Here is an 18343-nt window from a genome sequence, read left to right on the forward strand (position 1 = left end):
GAGTGCTCCTGGGGGTACCCCCCAAATGAGCAAAAACAATTCTTTTTTCGCAAAATGGGTCAATTGTTTATAAATAGCCTTTAGGAGGCTTATAGAGTACTGGGGGATGGGGGGCAAAATTGAGCAAAACACGGCCTGTTTTTCACTCATTTCTGCCTTCCTTAGCCCCCAGGAGCTCTCTGAAAGCCTTCCAGAGGCTCTGCATGGCCATTTTGGTGAAGGGGGCGGGGTTTCAGGAGGCAAAATACTGTATTCAGTGTATAAGACGCATCCAGATTTTCAGTCTCTTTTTTGAGGGAAAAAGGTGCGTCTTATACTCCAAAAATATGGTAGTACAGTGGAACCTCAGGTCCCGAAGAGCTCAGACCAAAAACAATTCAGTTTTTTTTAGCAGAAAAATCTGCTAAATGTTTCAATCAGGTCACGAACACATCCTCGGGTGCCGAATAAACACAGCTGCAGCGATTTCCCCTGCCACGGCAATTTCCCCTTCCACATCATTTTTTGCATGTGCACACATGTGCAGTCAGTCTTGCTTCTGGTCACGACCATATTGGGTGCCAACCGAAATCCTGGAATGGATTATGGTCAGCACCCAAGGCCCCACTGTATGGCATATTGTCTATATAACCACAATAAAGTTGAACTTGTAACATGCATGTGTTTTATTTGTAAATTATTTATGTTTTTTCCTTTAAAAAAAAGCAAGGAAAATGCAGAAAACATTAACTGGCTATAAAGAGAGAGAGACAGAAAATAAAGGACATTGATACATTTGTAACCAATACTATTCTTTAATTAGAGCAAATACAGTTATGAAAACTGTACATTATCCATTTTGGTTTCCAGAAATTATAAATAAAGCAGCTCATTAGATAAAAGAGTTCATTCACAGCAAGAAATTTTAAATAGACAAAAGTGACATATTTAAATACATTGGCAGGATTATAAGCTGTCCAAAATGTAGTGTACAATATTACAACCAACTATAAATAACCTTTTATGTAAAATACAGCAATGCACATTTTAGAAAAATACTAACATTTTTTTATTGGAGCTTTACTCTTAAAAAAGCTTATAAATCATATTTATAAACGGAAACGACATGTTTAATTTATAAATTTTCAAAAGCCATACTTTTTGGATTTTTAATACACATGTAATATTGTGTTACAAAATTAGCATAATCAACTTAATTGGGGCCTGTTGTAGATAAGCATGTTTACATAAGACTTGTTAAAATTTAATGTTCTGATACTTAAGGAAGAAATATTTTTCTAAACTTTATAAGTAAACTACGTTTTGCTTCTTTAAAAAAAAGTTGTTACATTTCATTTGCTGCCTTTTTGTGTTCTTCTCAATTCCATACTGGTCAAAATACAGGACTGTCAACCCATTTCTGCAAAAAATGCCACTATATTATTTTCCTGCACTAAGCAGCTCCAATTTCTGAGAATTATTCCAAACCATTTCAGTTAGAATTGGCTGCCTTTTGTGATAACTAATGCAATTATGAGAAACCTTTCTACTAAACCATGCAAATAATAGTAATAATAATCATTAATAATAATATACAATAGGATTAAACATCTATTGAAAAGCATAATTTCTAAGAGCTGAAAATAAAAGAAAACTCAAGTCCTATACCTTTTATTTCAAATTAAAATGCTGACTTTCCAAATGATCTACACCGTGTACAGTTTTCTGATAAATAAATAAGCATGCTCCTTTATTACATTTATTTCAATGGGGAGCATAAAACATGGATCACATCATCAAAACAAAGGACTGTACATCTAACTGACACAAAGAATCAAATTAAAATTTGAGGCTTAAGTTTTGAGTGGCTGAGGTAAGATGACAGACTTTGTTTAGCAACATTAAAGGCATCAAGCTGAGAGTCATTGTTAAAGATTTAAATGCTCTACCTGAATGTATTCAACATGAAGTGTAAGCTTTAAAAATGGTTATGTATGATAAGTTGAATTAACAGGTTTTACTGTCTAATCAGGCAAGGCTTTAATCCTAGTAGAATTTGAATGCAACTGGGCAAAATCTCACATTGCTGACTAACTGGCAAACTGCTTCTCAAAGTCTCCACACTTTGCTAATTCAGCATGCTGCTATAGCTTGATAAACCCTACAGCATTTTAAATAATCCGACTTGCTGGCATCACCAGGAAGATATAAACTATGGCTTAAAGTTCATCATAGTGTATTGCCTGCTAATCCTGAAAAATGACTTTTCTATCTTACATTTTAAAATAAATATTACGTAGAAATAGATCTTGCCAGAAAATATTCTCACTGTGCTTATAGCACAGGCTTTATTTGTTTTCTCCAATACAGGTTAAAAACCAGTGAAGTTTTCCAGGCTGGTCAACATTATTATATTACTGCTGTACAAAGGCTTTAAATAAATAGCAAGTGAGCAGAAATCATGCATAAGCAAATGAAATGCAATCTCCCAGAAAATGGCAGAGATTTTAAAAGCAGCAGGTAATGGAATAAGACTGGTGAGTGATGCTGCTAACTATTTCTTCTAATGAGATAGGAGTGAATATTGGAATCTCTTCCACAGCAACAGAATCCTCTGAACACATTCCTCTGGCAGTCACTTTCCCATCTCCCCCACCAAAAACATCAGACAGCAAAATAGTAAGGCAGCTGTTCGGTTCCATCAACAAATGTGCAGCTCCGTACATTTCCAGTTTAGTTACACTCTCTGTTCAAACAGATGGAGTAACCAACACACTTTATTTGTTGGAGTGCTTCAGAAAGCTGGTGTATATGATGATGATTTTTTCCCCCAACAGTGGCTGCTTGCTTCAGCTTTCAGAGGACCTCAAAAGCCTTTGGGCTGAATTTTCCAAGTTTCCACATTTCTCATGTCCCATCCTAATTCCATGCCTCCTTCCCTGTGTCTGAACATGACTCGTGCCATTAAAAAGGCTGATGACACAACTGCTGAGAACTGTGGGCTTACGCCACTAGTTGTCATGACTTCACTGAAGGATCAAAACAGTTATATCATTAAGTAACTATGTTGAATCACATCCAGGCATAGCCAAAATTAAATTGGGGAGACATGAAAGTTTACAAATCGTTTTAAAAAGGAAAAATATTGGGGAAGGGTAGAATTTCCGTATGGGAAGTACAAGAGCATTCTTACCTTTCTTAATTCCAATCAAGTTAGGAAATGGACAAAAAGAATGGCTAAGCCAACATTCAAGAGCATTACCATGACAATCATGATTGAATTAGGACCCTAAAAATGGGAAAAAAATAGATGTGATTACATTTACAAAGTAAATAAAATTCTTCAAATTATTATGACAGAATTAAAGCACTTGTGGACCTTAGAACCTTTGAAAAACGAAAGACTTTGAAATCGAAAGACTTGCTCCTGTTTAAAAAATCACATTACATTTATTTTCTGAGATGTCCAAAAAGCTACAATCTCTCTGTTACATGTACGGTATATAAAGTATATAACTATGATAGTGTCATTTGAATTATGTTTTTTCCTTAGGAAATCAGGAAATGCTGTGAAAAGAATGAATAGCTCTATAACTTCAAACAGTTTAAATTGTAGATGTAAATAAAAGTATGATTTCCAGATGCTTTTATGTCTATCAACATCAAACTATTTATCTCTACAAATATTAAAGCAAAAGATTTTGGAAAAGGCATGTATCATAACTAAATGCTGGCCTTCTGAACTGGCAGCTCTTAATAAAGTAGTCCAATTTTCCCCAATCTGTTCCCAACCAAATGTGTTGAACTTCAACTCCATATCCTTACTCAGCAACACATACAGATGGCATCAGATGGGGAAGACACCTGTACCCAACAAACTTAGATGTTAATGAGAGCTTAGAGAAAAAGATGGAGGTAGGGAAGCTTACTGTACTTATATACTTATCATATTTTACATTCTGCAATTCTGCAAGTGGACAGACTCCAATTCTGGTTATAAGTTTATTTCTGAAGAGAAAGAAAATTCTTATGATTCAGGTGTGTTATCTAAAGAAACTGAATTCCTTCACAATACTGACATTTGTTCTAATATAGATTTGTATTCCGAAGAGCTTATCTTACAAATACAACGTAGTTTCATTACAATTAACAGAAATAGCTTCAAAGAACTAAGTATCATCTAACTTTCATTTCTGTTATTCTGGTGTTTATTATGCCATTGATGCTGTTTTAACCATTTAGTTGCATCCGACTCTTGGTGACTTTATAGGCAAGTGCTCTCCATGCTATCCTATCAAGCACAGCTTCTCAATTGTTGACGTTCAACTTTGTATCAGATTTGATGTTATCAAGCTGGCATGTTCTTTCCTTGCCCTTCTTCTTGTTCCATTTAACTATTACTAGCATCATTGCCTTCTCCAACGAATTTGCACACATGACATGGCCAAAATAAATCAGACGTCGTTTTATGATTTTAGCGTCTAGGGATGTGTCCAGTTTTATATAATTTAACAACTCTTCTCTTAGTTATTCTGCCTGTCCATGGTACATGCAATAATTTATGCCAGCACCACAGTTCAAAGTATCAATTCTTTTTTTCTTAGTGTCCATCTCTCAAACCCATACATCATTATAGGAAAGACTATGGCTCTAACTAACTTGCTGTTTGTATTTATATCAATATCTCTGCTTTTCCAGATTTTATTCATGTTAACCGTTTCATTATTATGAAATATTCCCATGCTATTCATAAAGGTAGCTGACACTGGCACATACATCTCCATAGCACATAACAAACTCTTTTGAAGAATGGTGTTTCATATTATGGTTCTGATAAAATGATAAAATCCATTCATTCATTTAGGACAGTATTTGTTATTGATTACTGTTATTTGGTTATGGATTTTAGTGTTACAGGTAGTCCTCAACTTACAACAGTTCATTTAGTGGCCATTCAAAGTTACAAAGGCACTGAAAAAGAGAGATTTATAACTGTTTTTCACATTTATGACTGTTGTAGCATCTCCATCGTCAAGTGATCAAAATTCAGATTCTTGACAACTGGCTCATATTTATGACCGCTGCAGTATGCTGGTATCATGCAGACTTTTTGTGACCTTCTGACAAGCAAACTCAATGGGAAAGCCAGATTTACTTAACATCTAACTTTATTAATATTTACTAACTTAATAACTGCAATGATTAACTTAACAACTGTGACAAGAAAGGTCATAAAATGGAACAAAACTCACTTAACAACTGTCTTATTTACCAATAGAAATGTTGGGATCAATTGTGGTTGTACACTGAGGACTTACCTGTATGTTATTATACAGTAGATATTTTATTGGTATAATATATTTTAAGTGAGTATTATAAGCTGTCATAAGTCCAACTGGCTTTGGCAAAATATAAATCAGTCTCTATAACATTTAATGATATCCATAATACACGTTTCAGCCTAAACTTAGCATTATCCATGACCTCTGTTTGAGGATATACAAAATAGACAATTTAAAGATGGTTGTTTTTGATGCTTTCTGAATTTTGCTATTTGCTTATGGATATTTTGTTATCTAACTAGGTAATGTCAGTGTACGTTTAGAGTTTGCCGTTTGTTGATGTTACCTAGTTGGGTAATGAAATGTCAACAAGCAAACAATCCAGCTCGGAGTGTCCCAGGGATTCCACAATTCAACCCTGAGCTATAGACATTCTCTTTTAATGGTAATTTTTGTCACATTCCTAGTACATAATGTCAGTACTGCTGATGATAGTAAACGCTTGATATAAGGCTCCTGAAAGTCTTGGGCGAGGCTCGTCTAAAACTCCAAACTACATTATTAAAAGAAAATTAAAAACACGGGAAGCAATACCTCCATGCTTTAATACATTTAATTATAATTTAATTATATCTAATTAAACTCTTGCCTTGCTAGAGCAACTTCAAATTTAGTAATTTCCTCATTGTTTCCTTCTTTGTTTTACTCTTCCTATATTTCCAAATTATGGCCTGTGGTGAATTGTTCAAGTATGACACTTGCTTCAAAAAAGTTTGAAAGCCCTTTGGTTCAGCTGAAATAGAAATATAACTCATAAATCAAGAAGAAAAATAAAAGGAATGCTTCACACATCAGGAAGAACAGAAAAAGATACTCATATAATTGGAGGTGCTTTAAACAATAAAAAAAACTGCAAACAAAGTGCTCTGTGATAAAATCCGAAGTGCAGCTCAACTTGCGTCTTTTAAAACATTAACAGTGTGACTCCAGAATGCTTTAGGGTGAAGCACCATAAATAAGGGCTTAGTGATCAGCTATGGCTTAAAATAGAAAAAGGCAAAATTAGTCTCTGCTTTCAGTGACTGATTGGAGCAGGTGTTTATAAGGAAGCTATAATAGAAAAGCTTTATTCATGCCTGGAGAATTGTCCTTGTGTAACAGTAAGCTTAAGGTGTACAAAAGAGAAAAATACAACATTTAACTTTTCTATCAGGCATTATGATATGTTGGCTGGTAGGAACTATTGCAGAGGTGGGTTGCTCCCGGTTCAGCCTGGATTGGGCGAACTGGTAGTGGCAGCAGCGGGAGGCTCCACCCATCCACCTGGATGCTTTTGCGCACGCTCAGAAGTGACACACGCCAGCATGAGCGAACTGGTAGCACTGGGATTTGCAACCCACTTCTGAACTATCGTATATATTAAAAGAGGGTCAGTTAAGAAAGAACAGTTTTCTTGTTGATTTTAGTTGCAGGTGTATTTTATAAACAGAATCTCACTATTTATGAAGGCTCTGAAGGGCTATGCTTAGCTCATCTTTGATGTTTGATCATTGTGTATCTGGGATCTGAAATACATACATCATGCTGTCCTCTTTCAAGAAAATTAACATTTTGCAGAATGCAAAAAAGAACTAGTTAAGACAAAGAAAGGCATGAGGCAAGGGGGAAATAGGTAAAATTAGTTTATAATAACATCATTCATTCAATCTATGTATCTATAACTTCCATGACATTCATAGGCTCCTTCTGTCTTTTAGAGGATATTAAATGTACCTATGATTTCCAGTGTCTTCCTGTACCTCTTCCATCATGCATTTGTTTTGCAATTGGATCCTCTTGATATGACCAAATCATCTCAACATTCCATTTTATACTGGTCATTCATTCAAACCACATTAATCCAGGACCCATTCATTCTTGATCCTATCTTTTGTGTTACCACAACCTCAAGTACCAGATTCCTACTGCATTCAACTTATTAAGTTTTATGCAGGCATCTTTCACTTCTAAACAGAAAATAATTTATTCTTATGCACAGCCATTTTAATCTCTTTAGAGTACAGTAATTCCCCATTTTTCTATCTTTATTAAACATTTTTACAAAAGTAAACTATTGATTTATTTATTAAACTTATGTTTCCCATCTGTCTGCCATCATTTTTTTTACTATATGTGTGTGTGTGTGTGTGTGTGTATGTGTGTGTGTGTGTGTGTTGCATTTGTGCTGATAAATAAATAAAGGAAGACTAGTATAGATCTATTTCAAGCTATTTAGCTCTCATCAGGTAGCCATACCCTTACTGGGAATTGAACCCAGGCTGGTGGTCTCCTGGAGTGAGCCGAAAGACAGAAAAGGGAAGCAGTGTGCTCCCTCCCATATTTGGGCATACAAGGGGTTGACACACAACACACATACACACGGAATTATTCACAGCATTTTTCCCTGTCAAACGTAATTACCCTGGTTTTGGATATATGAATTTCAGAGCCATATTCCTGTTCCATCATATTGTCTAATATTTGCTGAAAATCATTTAGATTCTCAGTACACAAGCTGGGTCATCTGCATATAAAAGCACATATCTCTTCATATTCCCTACTGATACACCCCTAACATGATCAGAAGCATTCTTTATGCCCTTATCAGTAAATATTTCAGACAACTAAGAAGGCTTTACAGACACTTTTATCAGTCATTCCTCATTATTGAATCATTTGCTAAGCATTTCATTTGCATTCCATTATTTACTGTTTTCTCTACATTCATTAATCAGTTTTCCATTCCATATATGCACATAATTTTCAATATCATGTGTATTCTTAAACCAACAGGCACATTTTTATTATTTTAATAAATTTCTCAATGATCTGCATTAGTAATCCAAATAAGGAGTTAGCCTTGGAAAGATCTCTTTTAATGATATTGTGGGCTGGAAGGATTAGTTGTAATGGTCTAACTTATTAGACGGTTCTCTTTCTTACTGGTAATTTTATTGGCAGAGAGGAGGGGAGAGAGAAAAGGAGGGAGTGGGGAGAGAGAGAAATAGAGAGGGAGGAGGAGGAGGAGAGAAAGAGAGCTCTTCATATTTTATAAATATAACAGCTCATTGGATTTTATCTCCTGTAGGGTTTGTTTTTTTGCCATTCTTTCTACTGACGTGTAGCAAATGGGATAGACTTTTTTTTTTAAACTGAAATGGTCTCTAGACTCTAGAAGAGGTAGGACGAAGATAATTGCTTTCTTCTTACAGCTGAAATGGTCTTCGGGAAAAAATTGCAAACAGCATTGTAAAAAAAACACTGCATCAACGAGATACTGAGTGGATATGAATTGTTGAAAATAATGAAATTGGTGTTTGTGTGATCGATATGCCCATTATGCACTAATACTGAAATTCTCCTTTGCTTGAAATAAGCAAAGCTGTAACACTTATGATCTTTTAATATTTCAAAAAGGAGGCAAGAAGGCAAATACAAATATACAGCTCTCTGATTAGATCACATATATAGCAAATCACATAAATCTCTTTGACAGCTAGTTCAAAATCCTTGTTTTTTTCACTCTTCTTAGTAAAAATATTACATTCAGATTGTCAACACAAACGTACATACAGTAATTCAATTATTCTACTAAGCTGGCATCTTATTTATGATGTATGTGCATAAATATGATTTTCACAATGCTGTTCACGTCTGAGAATAACCTTTGGTAAAATATGCATATGTATATATGTATGTGTGTATGTACATCTCTCTCTATCTCTCATTTTTTTATTTATTTATTTATATTTATTAGCATGGCTAATAACTCCTAACCTCATTAAACTATATGTGTATTTTAACTATTGCAGGTAGTTCTTGACTAATGTGGAACAGAAACAGTGATGCAGTTGTTAAATGAGGCATCCTGTGACCACACTTGATTTTACAACCCACAATTGTGATTTGTGACCTTTCCTGATTTTCCCATTGATGTTGCTCACAAATAGTGATCATGTGATCCTGGGATGCTACAACCAAGGTCAATGTGAACTGGTCCCAGTGTCCAGATAATGATCATATGACCATGGAAACACTGTGACAGTTGTAAGTACGAGGATCAGTCATAAGTAACTTTTTAAAGCACTATTATAACTTAGTTGCTAGTTGAATGGTTGTAAGTTGAAGACCATCTCTGTAAAGGTATTTTATACCTTTAAAAATTCAAAACACTGAAGCACTTCATTATGTTCCCCATTGTGTACCTGCTTATTATCTTGTAATACCCTTTTCTCCGATCTCTCTTTTCTGCAAGGGCGATTGGGAAAGAAAAACATTTCTAGCCCTAAAATATTCATAGGATTCCTTTCATGCACTGTTATATCTGAAATCTGCTCACAAGAGTTTTTAAATAATATTCAAGTTTGAGAACTCTGAAACTATTCCAAAGTCTTTTTTTTTCTTGGTAATTGTTTATGGTTATTTACTGAAATATCTAAACTTTTCCACTTTCAATTTCTTCCTCTTAGAATACTTTGATATTTAATTGAATCCATTTTCTATCTACACAATAGTTTCTCTGCCATCTGCTGTCACAAACCGCAAAAGAATAATAAAGCTACCCTCAAGTTTAATGGCTGGCAAGGTATTTCTTTTTTTCAAATGCTTCATTGATTTTTCTCCAAATATATTTTGTTTGACTGAGCCCAAATCATTCAAAATACTTTATTCCCAAACATTTCACATTTACTAAGGCTTTATTTCCCTTGTTTTAGATAGTGAACTTTGTGATTATGTTTCTGGTAAGATGTTCTTTTTACAACCCTGGCAGTATACACGAGTAAGCAGCTAACCTTGAAGAAGGAAGGTAATAGCGATTAAGTGAAGATTAATTTAGCCCAGGAAGGGAAGATGCAACAAGAAAGACACTCAAGACTGCACTGATTCTCTTTGGTATAAGAAAGGCAGAGGGAAATTCTGTCAGGGCAGAATGTACTAGACTAGAGTAACTCTGACAATTGATTATCCGGCCTGTTTGAAGACCTCCAAGTAAGGAGATGCCACTTTAATTCTTAGCTCATGCAGCAACTTTTTCCACTGACTGATATTTCCCACAATCAGGAATTTCCTGATACATAGTCTGAAATTTTAATATTCCTTGAAGTTTTAACTCACTGGTTCTGCCCACTTCTTTTTCTCTATAGCAACCCTACAAACATTTGAAGGCTACAACCATTTCATGGCCAACTCACATTGCAGCCAACTCAATGCAGGACAACTCAATGAATACAAAAGTTAAATTAATTTCAACAGAACCATGGCCAAAAATAAAGTAAGTCCAAAAATGCAAGAGTTACAATACTTTAGATGAATATGTGGTCATCAATAATAAAAGTGACTGAATTAATCAATTAATACAGCACTGAATTATTGCGCGGTGAGTTGTCAAATGGTGAGTTGGCCGTGGTGATTTTGCTTATAGACTAAACAACTTTTAATCATTCCTTACAGTGCTTTCAATCTACCATACCTACCAAACTGATTTCGTTTTCCATTGAAGAGAAGTCATTATTAGCTGGATTCTTTGGTGCAGAGGATTCCAATTTCTTTAATGATTCTTTGGCATCTAATTGATTCCCAGCTCTGGTGGGACTTGGCTTCTGAGCTGATGCTGCTGGTTTAACTGCTGAGGATGATGGGTTGCTATGGTCCTCGTCTTCCCCAAGCTCATATGGATACAGTGTTGGATTAGTCTTCACATAATACCCATGGTAATGATCGTGCAACTCCCCATTTTCTTTGCTTTTGGGATTGTTGCGAGGTGACAACTTTTGGTGGTGTTTGGCCATCACTTCCTCTTTCACAGCAGGTGCTTTAGAAAAAACAGGTTTGGAGACTACTGGTACAATGTTTTCACTTACTACATTCTTTTTTTCTTGAATAAGTCTGGCTTCTGGGGTGGAATTTTGTTTCCTTCCTTGTTCTTCAGGAGAAGGCTTGGCAGAGGAGGCTGAGCTATGCTTATGACTTTCTTCTGGACTCCTAGGAGGTGTAGTGCCCTTTCGATAGAAATGAGGAGATTCTTTTGGTGTAGGAGGATTTTCCTGAGCTTTTTCTTCTGGTTTTTCCTTAAATTCTCCTTCCTGAAATCGCTGCTTAATATAATCAGGACCTGAAATTAAAATCAAACCAACAATAACTTGAGAAGTACTAATTTATTATTTCTTACTGGAAATCCTCTTTTTGGGCCTCATCACAAAAGATACTCATAACGCCCACAATAAAAATGCAAAAATCCATAACAGGAATAATATCCCAATAATACCTTGAAATTGTTATTTTCAGCTTGTTTTGTAATTGTGAATTCTTTTCCTTAAGAATGAAAGATTTCCACATTTTCTTATTATTGTAAGAAAAGAGAAATTTGGTTATATACTTTTATATTCGTGCTTTTCTTTCAATAAAGACTGCTACTGATAGTTAGATACACTTCCAAAATTATTGGTTTCCTGACCTGTGTCAGAAAAGTATATAGTATTTGGGATTTTATATCACAACTTGTATTTCTCACATAACTCACAACTCAGAATAGCTGCCACTACCATGTCCATGTGAGTAAATTACATTCACTCTGTGAGGAGATGGATGCTTTCTAAATAGGATAAAAAATAAATAATTCACACTGATACTATTTAAGTCCATATATGTCAATTATTATATCAGAAATAAAAGTTAACTTTAAAAATAGTTAACCGTGAACAATCAGAATTGTTGTAACATTATATTATCAGTGGAAATTTAAGTTTTCCACTATTTGAAACATGTAACTTCTGCAAGGCAATGCAGGCTGCAAGATCATTTTTCCAAAGCAGATTCCAGAATGAAATCTCACTTATACCATTACTATTTCTTTTAATTCCTTTCACCTTCTCTCCATCTTTTCAGTACTGCAATTGCCAATATCCAGTGCAGACATATGCAAAGAAGGGACTATCACTTTGCTTCTCCATGACGTTCTGCTTTTCCATACACAGCCTAAAATAGCATTAGCACTTTTGCACTTGTATCACATTTCAATTACATGGGCTGAACCTGCAGTGGTTGGCAGTTAACTTTGATAGGTGCAGGATCAGGTTTTTCATCTAATGTGCTGACTCCTATCACCTCTAAATTAGTTTCACAGCATTAATTTTGATTAATTTAAGCTTCTTGCTTTCATCCAATTGCTATTTCCATTTTTCTTTCTTCTTCTTTTTTGTTTATTAAAAGCATTAAAATTCCCAGTCTCTCTGACCTTTGAATAATAAAAGCTATATAGGTGGTATTATTTTGGTACTGCTAACAATCTGTCTCTGTCATTTTTAGAGGTTTTGTGAATTTTACTGGCATTTAATCAAAATTCACTTCTAATTAAACCCTATGCTATGAATTTCTGCAATGGCATGTGTCTGTGTGCGCGTACACACACTCACACATAACAGATTAGCTAAACAGCATTCCTTTATCATACAGAGTTTGTGTCTTTATTGAACAGTGTTGTGCTATTTATTCAGTTCATATGTCATGATCTGCATACTCGCTATGCACTGTAGAAAGCCCACTCCAACTATAAACTAATTTTGTCCTATAAGTGGCTAATTGAAAACTGGACAAAACTTTGTTCTACAAATATACAGATACTGTGTAGCACTAACTACAATACACAAATATAGGTGGCAAATAATGCCTAGCATTCGTACATCAAACTAACCTATTTTCAGAGCAATTTTCCCTGTTCCTGAATCTATTAGTATCAATACAACAGCAGGTTTTAAAAAGTGAAGTATTATTATATTCTGCTAAATACAATGTTTCCAAGTGTTCTCCAGATATGCTGAGTTCCCAGTCCCAGAGAAACCATCAGTATAGCCTAAAAAAATCTAACACTGTCCTGGAAGACCCTAAGTAGAAAAAAATGCACACAATATGTGGCAGAAGACAGAAGGAATGCTAAAAACAGCTGGGACTTCTCCCAGGCATCAGGCTAAGATGTGGGTTGAGCTGAGAGGCTGTTAGATCGGGTGCCAGATGGGGAAAGGTGATTTTGTATTTATCTCTGTTTTAACTGAGTGTTGTGAGCTGATTAGGAATCATTATAGTCCTTATTGTCTTTATTTAAATATCTATATTAATGATGGCTAGCCTTTTCTGGACCAAGCGCCCAAAGTGTGCATGTGAATGCACACCTGAACCCCCAAAATGTAATGTGCATGCTTCCCTCTCCCAAGCTCGCGTGTGGTCCCATGTGCCCTGCCCCCATGCATGCGCCCCCTACCCCACACATGCTGCCCCCTGCATTTATAAAAAACTATGTGGTTACCTTTTAAAACACAAGATAGAGAATAATTTATAATAATTATAATATAATTAATAGTAATAATAACAATTGTGACCTTATAATTTATAAATTACAATAGTTATTAATTATAATAATATAATAATTGTGACCTTGTCTCAGAGTAACTGTGAGACGGACCTTGGAATTCTAGTGGACAATCACTTAAATATGAGCCAGCAGTGTGCAGCAGTAGCCAAAAAAGCTAATACAATCCTTGCTTATATAAAAACTGGAAATTCGGGAACGGACTTCCTGTTTGCTCCTAGGGCCGTTTTTTGCCCTCCGGAGCCTTCAGGAAAGCCTCCTGAAGGCAAAAAACAGCCCTATGGACAAACTTCCGGTTTGACTGTAGGGCTGTTTTTTGCTCTCTGGAGCCTTCAGGGAAAATGGCCCAACTGGAACTGCATTCCCGAATTTCTGGTTTGCCCGTAGGGTTGGTTTTTCACGCTCTGGAGGGGGCTGAAAAATGGCCTCAAAAGACGGGCAAAGTTAGTTGGCCAGCGCGCGCATGCGCGCTGGAGCTGACAGGGCAGTGTCTCTCATGCCCTGACAAATGGCTCCGCCTTCCATCCTTGGCACGCGTGCCATAGGTTCTCCATCATGGGCATAGGATCTCCCAGTTGAGCAGAGGTTGGATTAGAAGACCTCCAAGGTCCCTTCCAGCTCTATTCTGATTGATTGGCTACCTGATTTGGTTGTTTGCTTGCAGACATTCCATTATATGTACTCAACTTATAACACTAATTGGGACCAGAATTCCTGTTGCTAAGCAAGGTAGTTCGTAAACAATTTGTGCCAGTTTAATGATCTTTTATGTTGTTAAGTGAGTCAGCCCAGTTGTTAAGTGAATCATGCAATTATTAGATGATTCTGGCTTCCCCATTGACTTTGTCAGAAGCCAGCTGAGAAGATCACAAATGGCAATTACATGATTCCAGGATGTTGCAACCATCATAAATATATTCCAGTTGCCAAATGTCTGAATTTTGATCCTGTTGCAATGGTTGTAAGTGCGAGGACCAATCATAAGTCACTCTTTCAGTTCCATTGTAACTTTCAATGGTCACTAAACAAATGGTTTATCAGTTGAGGACAACCTATTCCTGACTATTAGACCTATGTTATCCAGTCAAGTAATGAAATATCAGAAAGCAAACAACCAAGTTCAGAGTAGAGTTAGGACTCCAAGGTTCAACTCCAAGCTATATATATTCTCTTAAATTGGAATTTATTACAATTTATAGACAAAATGTGCATGCACATAACTGTAATCAAAAATACGTTATGTTTGCTGATTTCAGTTACACATTTTTTTTTCTGTTATAGCACATTCAGCTGAAATTCTCAGGATATTTTGCAAAAATATATACCACAAAACAAACAGTAAAATATGAAAATGGCAAGAAGTAAATATGGTTTTATCTGTGAAGGGTTTCCTCAAAGTAACAAATGTGAGAGAAAACTCACAATTTCAGCCTTAACAAGGGATACAGTATATTTGACTCAAAAGGTAATTGAATCCTGCACTTAAATTAAAAATAAACAAATGAAAAGTCTTAAAAGTAAACAGTTCCCTACTCATGCTGGATGGATGGGAATTTAGCAGGACAGCTCAGAAAGGCATCAGACTGGAGAAAACTGATGCCCAACTCCAGTCCAAAGGTAGACCAGTGCTGCATTAAAGAGGGGAAGAATGGCTCATAGAATACAGAATTGAAGACAGTTGTGTCTTCTCTTACTGGAATTTTTTTTCTCCAGAAAGATCAAGGCTTTATAGGTCTCCTTTTTGATTTTTAGTTGTTTATCCTGTGATTGGCCATTAGATGTCAGAAATCTTGCTTTACACATTAAGCTCTTTGTCACTAGAACTGTGTAAAAGTTATATTTTTCTACAATATTGACTTTCAGGACATTTTAGCCCAAGAGGAGGGTGTTGCTTAGCTACAGTTAGGAAATGTAGGGAACTGCCAGGATTCAGAAAAGGAACTACCAGATCTTACTAACATACGATGTGCTCTCAAAGCTTCTGGTTGTAGGGGTGAGCTGTTGCAAAGAACTGAAACTTCTCTGAAAATCCCTGTCTTTCTCTGATGATTGATTGGTGGCCAGGATTATATTTACACAGGGATGGCTAGTGAATTAGCAATATACTAAAGTGTTACGTATTTTCTCTCACAAATAACTTGTAAACGCACAAAAGTTATAAAAGTTACCATAACTTTCTCTTAATAAAAAGATGACATTAGCATCTTGCCCTCTTTCCTAGGACATGCGTTCTTACAAGACAATACACACTATCTCAAAGCTATTCATTCATAATTTTTTTAAAAGCAATATAATCCATTGTATTATGTAAATAAAGCAAAGATTCGTTCTGTCACCTGGTTGATAGAAACCCGGAGATAGTTCTCTGGCAACTGCTCTAGCAACATCACATTCCTGACGAGAAGACTGGGAAGCTTGCTCTGCAGCATCTGCTTTAGCTCTTGCATGTGCAGTTCTGTAGGAGACATAGAAATGTTCTTGAGCATAAGTGTTCTGGTACAGGAATATCCCTACTTCTGAAAAAAAGAGATTATATATATGTATATTTAGGCATCCTATAAAGCCTGCTGGTGTTAAATAATTTTGAAACTCTTGCACAATACATATCAACACATTTCTTACTGTTTGCTGTAACGGGATATAGTTATACTACAGCAGGGGTCTCAAACTCGATTTCATTGAGGGCCACATCAGGGTTGTATTTGATCTTGGGATACCATGATAGGCGTGGCCATGGTGGGTGTGGCCAGCTCGATGTCACTCATGTCAGTGGCGCCTATGGTGGCCTAAGCACTCTGCCAGTGAAAACGAGCTTCCGAGCTCCATTTTCGGCTGCGACAGTCAACTGAAATCCTCTGCCAGCGAAAGTAGAAGGTTTTTGCCTGTGGGTGCCCCTTCCGATCTCCATTTTTGCTGGCAGAGCCTGGTCCTTTGCTGCTTCCACAGTGGTCACATGGGCTTAATCTAAGTACCCTACATGCCGCATCCAGCCCCTGGGCCTTGAGTTTGACACCCCTGTACTAGAACAATCTGGTGTTTGAAGAATTTTGACATAAGTAAACTGAATATTGTAAAGATAGGGTACCTATGACCCCCAGATCAGGGGTGTGAAACTCACAGCCCGTGGGCCAGGTTTCTCACACCCTGGTTACACCCACCCCCAGTTTAGCAAGGGGAGAAAAAGTTGCAATACTTAATGTGAAGACAACCATGTCGTGAGTTTGAAACCCCTGCTCCAGATGTGGTTGAATTATAACTTTCTGGCTCAAATAATCAATAATGAGGAGAGTACTGGGAAATCTATGTTAGCAATATTTGGAAGACCACAGGCTCCAGACATTTGAAATTTTTAGTTCTGAAAAAAAAGGTAGGGGGAAATGACAGAAGTTTAGAAATCTGTCCTGGTATGCAGTTAGCACAGCATTTCTTTTCCTCTGATACATAATCGAAGTGGTCAGATGCAGGCAGGCAAATGTACATCTTCAGAGAACCATTTACTACCACCCAAATTCAGCCTCCTATCATGTTCCTAACTGATTTCAACAATCATGAAGAACAGGAATTGAAGTTTCAAATTAGCAGAGAACATTGCCCACTTCCTCAGAACTGACAGATTCTAATTCATCCTTGATAACTGCAAGAGGTAGCCCCCATCATCTTGTAGTCCTTCTCCAACTGATGTCCAACTTTGAGATATTTCATTGCCTAGATGGCCTGAACATTCTTCACAAGGCCCAACAAATGACTTCTGGTTCATTTCTATATAGCAGTTAAAATAAAACTAACAAGGAAAGGTTTTCAAGTCCAATAAACATCTTTTTTTCTGAAAAAAGATTTACAGTGTATTAAATATCAAACCCAGAAAATTAAGAAGTAGCATTTTGCAGATTAAAAATTTACAGTAATATTGTTCTTACAACATTAGGGGTAATGTTATGCTTTCATTGAGGACTGGTTTCCTGCAGAAGGGAGGACCTTTTAAAGCAGAGGTCTTCAAACTTGGCAACTTTAAGATTTGTGGACTTCAACTCCCAGAACTGGCTGGAGAATTCTGGGAGTTGAAGTCCACAAGTCTTAAACTTGCCAAGTTTGGGGACCCCTGTTTTAAACTAACCACATCTACATTGATGCCAAGCAGCATTTCATAGGCCACAACATGAGCGTGGGTGTTATTCTGCCTTTGAGTTGATGTAACTGGAAACTTTGTCCTGGTAACTTGTCTCAAGATGTTGAGGTGTTCTTATACTGATTAATTCCTATATATCAAATTGGGTTTGGTAAGACACTGTCAGTGAAGCATATCTTTTAGATGAATAAATTATGTGTAAACTATGGTATACTTGTTAATGTCTCAGTCACTGTACTATGTACCAACTGTAACTTCTGGACATGTCTCAACTAAGCCTTATCCCAATAATAATTACAGTAATCCAAGCTTGAGGTTCGCAATGCATGGATGAATCATCATGATCCAGCATCCCATTCAGAATGGGTACTGATACTAATAGAAGTAGACAGCAGATACTCAACCACAGGGGTCACCTGAGTTCAATTGATAGTCAATGTCTAGAGCAACTCAATCCCATCCACAGCAGGTAAGTCTCTATGTATCTGGATATCAGCTTTTCTGCCTTATCAAATTCATTTTAGATTAGCAGTCCTTATCCAGTCCACCACAACA

General features: G+C 36.3%; 1 protein-coding gene across 2 annotated transcripts in view; it reads right to left on the reverse strand.

The window, feature by feature from the left end:
• Window positions 1–774: 774 nt before the first annotated feature.
• The window catches only part of JPH1 (junctophilin 1), a 59729-nt gene continuing 42160 nt past the window's right edge, over window positions 775–18343 (reverse strand). The window contains exons 3-6 of one of the 2 annotated variants that reach the window (XM_081953016.1): window positions 15999–16117; window positions 10775–11412; window positions 3173–3268; window positions 775–3008 (exon numbers count right to left, since the gene is read on the reverse strand). In XM_081953016.1, coding sequence (XP_081809142.1) covers window positions 3188–3268; window positions 10775–11412; window positions 15999–16117 — 838 coding nt within the window. In that variant the 3' untranslated portion in view covers window positions 775–3008; window positions 3173–3187. The remainder of the gene's footprint in view (window positions 3009–3172; window positions 3269–10774; window positions 11413–15998; window positions 16118–18343) is intronic. The other variant, XR_014175384.1, reaches the window with a different exon arrangement.

Source organism: Natrix helvetica (assembly GCF_964273705.1).
Source record: "Natrix helvetica genome assembly, chromosome: 4".
NCBI classification, from domain to species: domain Eukaryota; kingdom Metazoa; phylum Chordata; class Lepidosauria; order Squamata; family Natricidae; genus Natrix; species Natrix helvetica.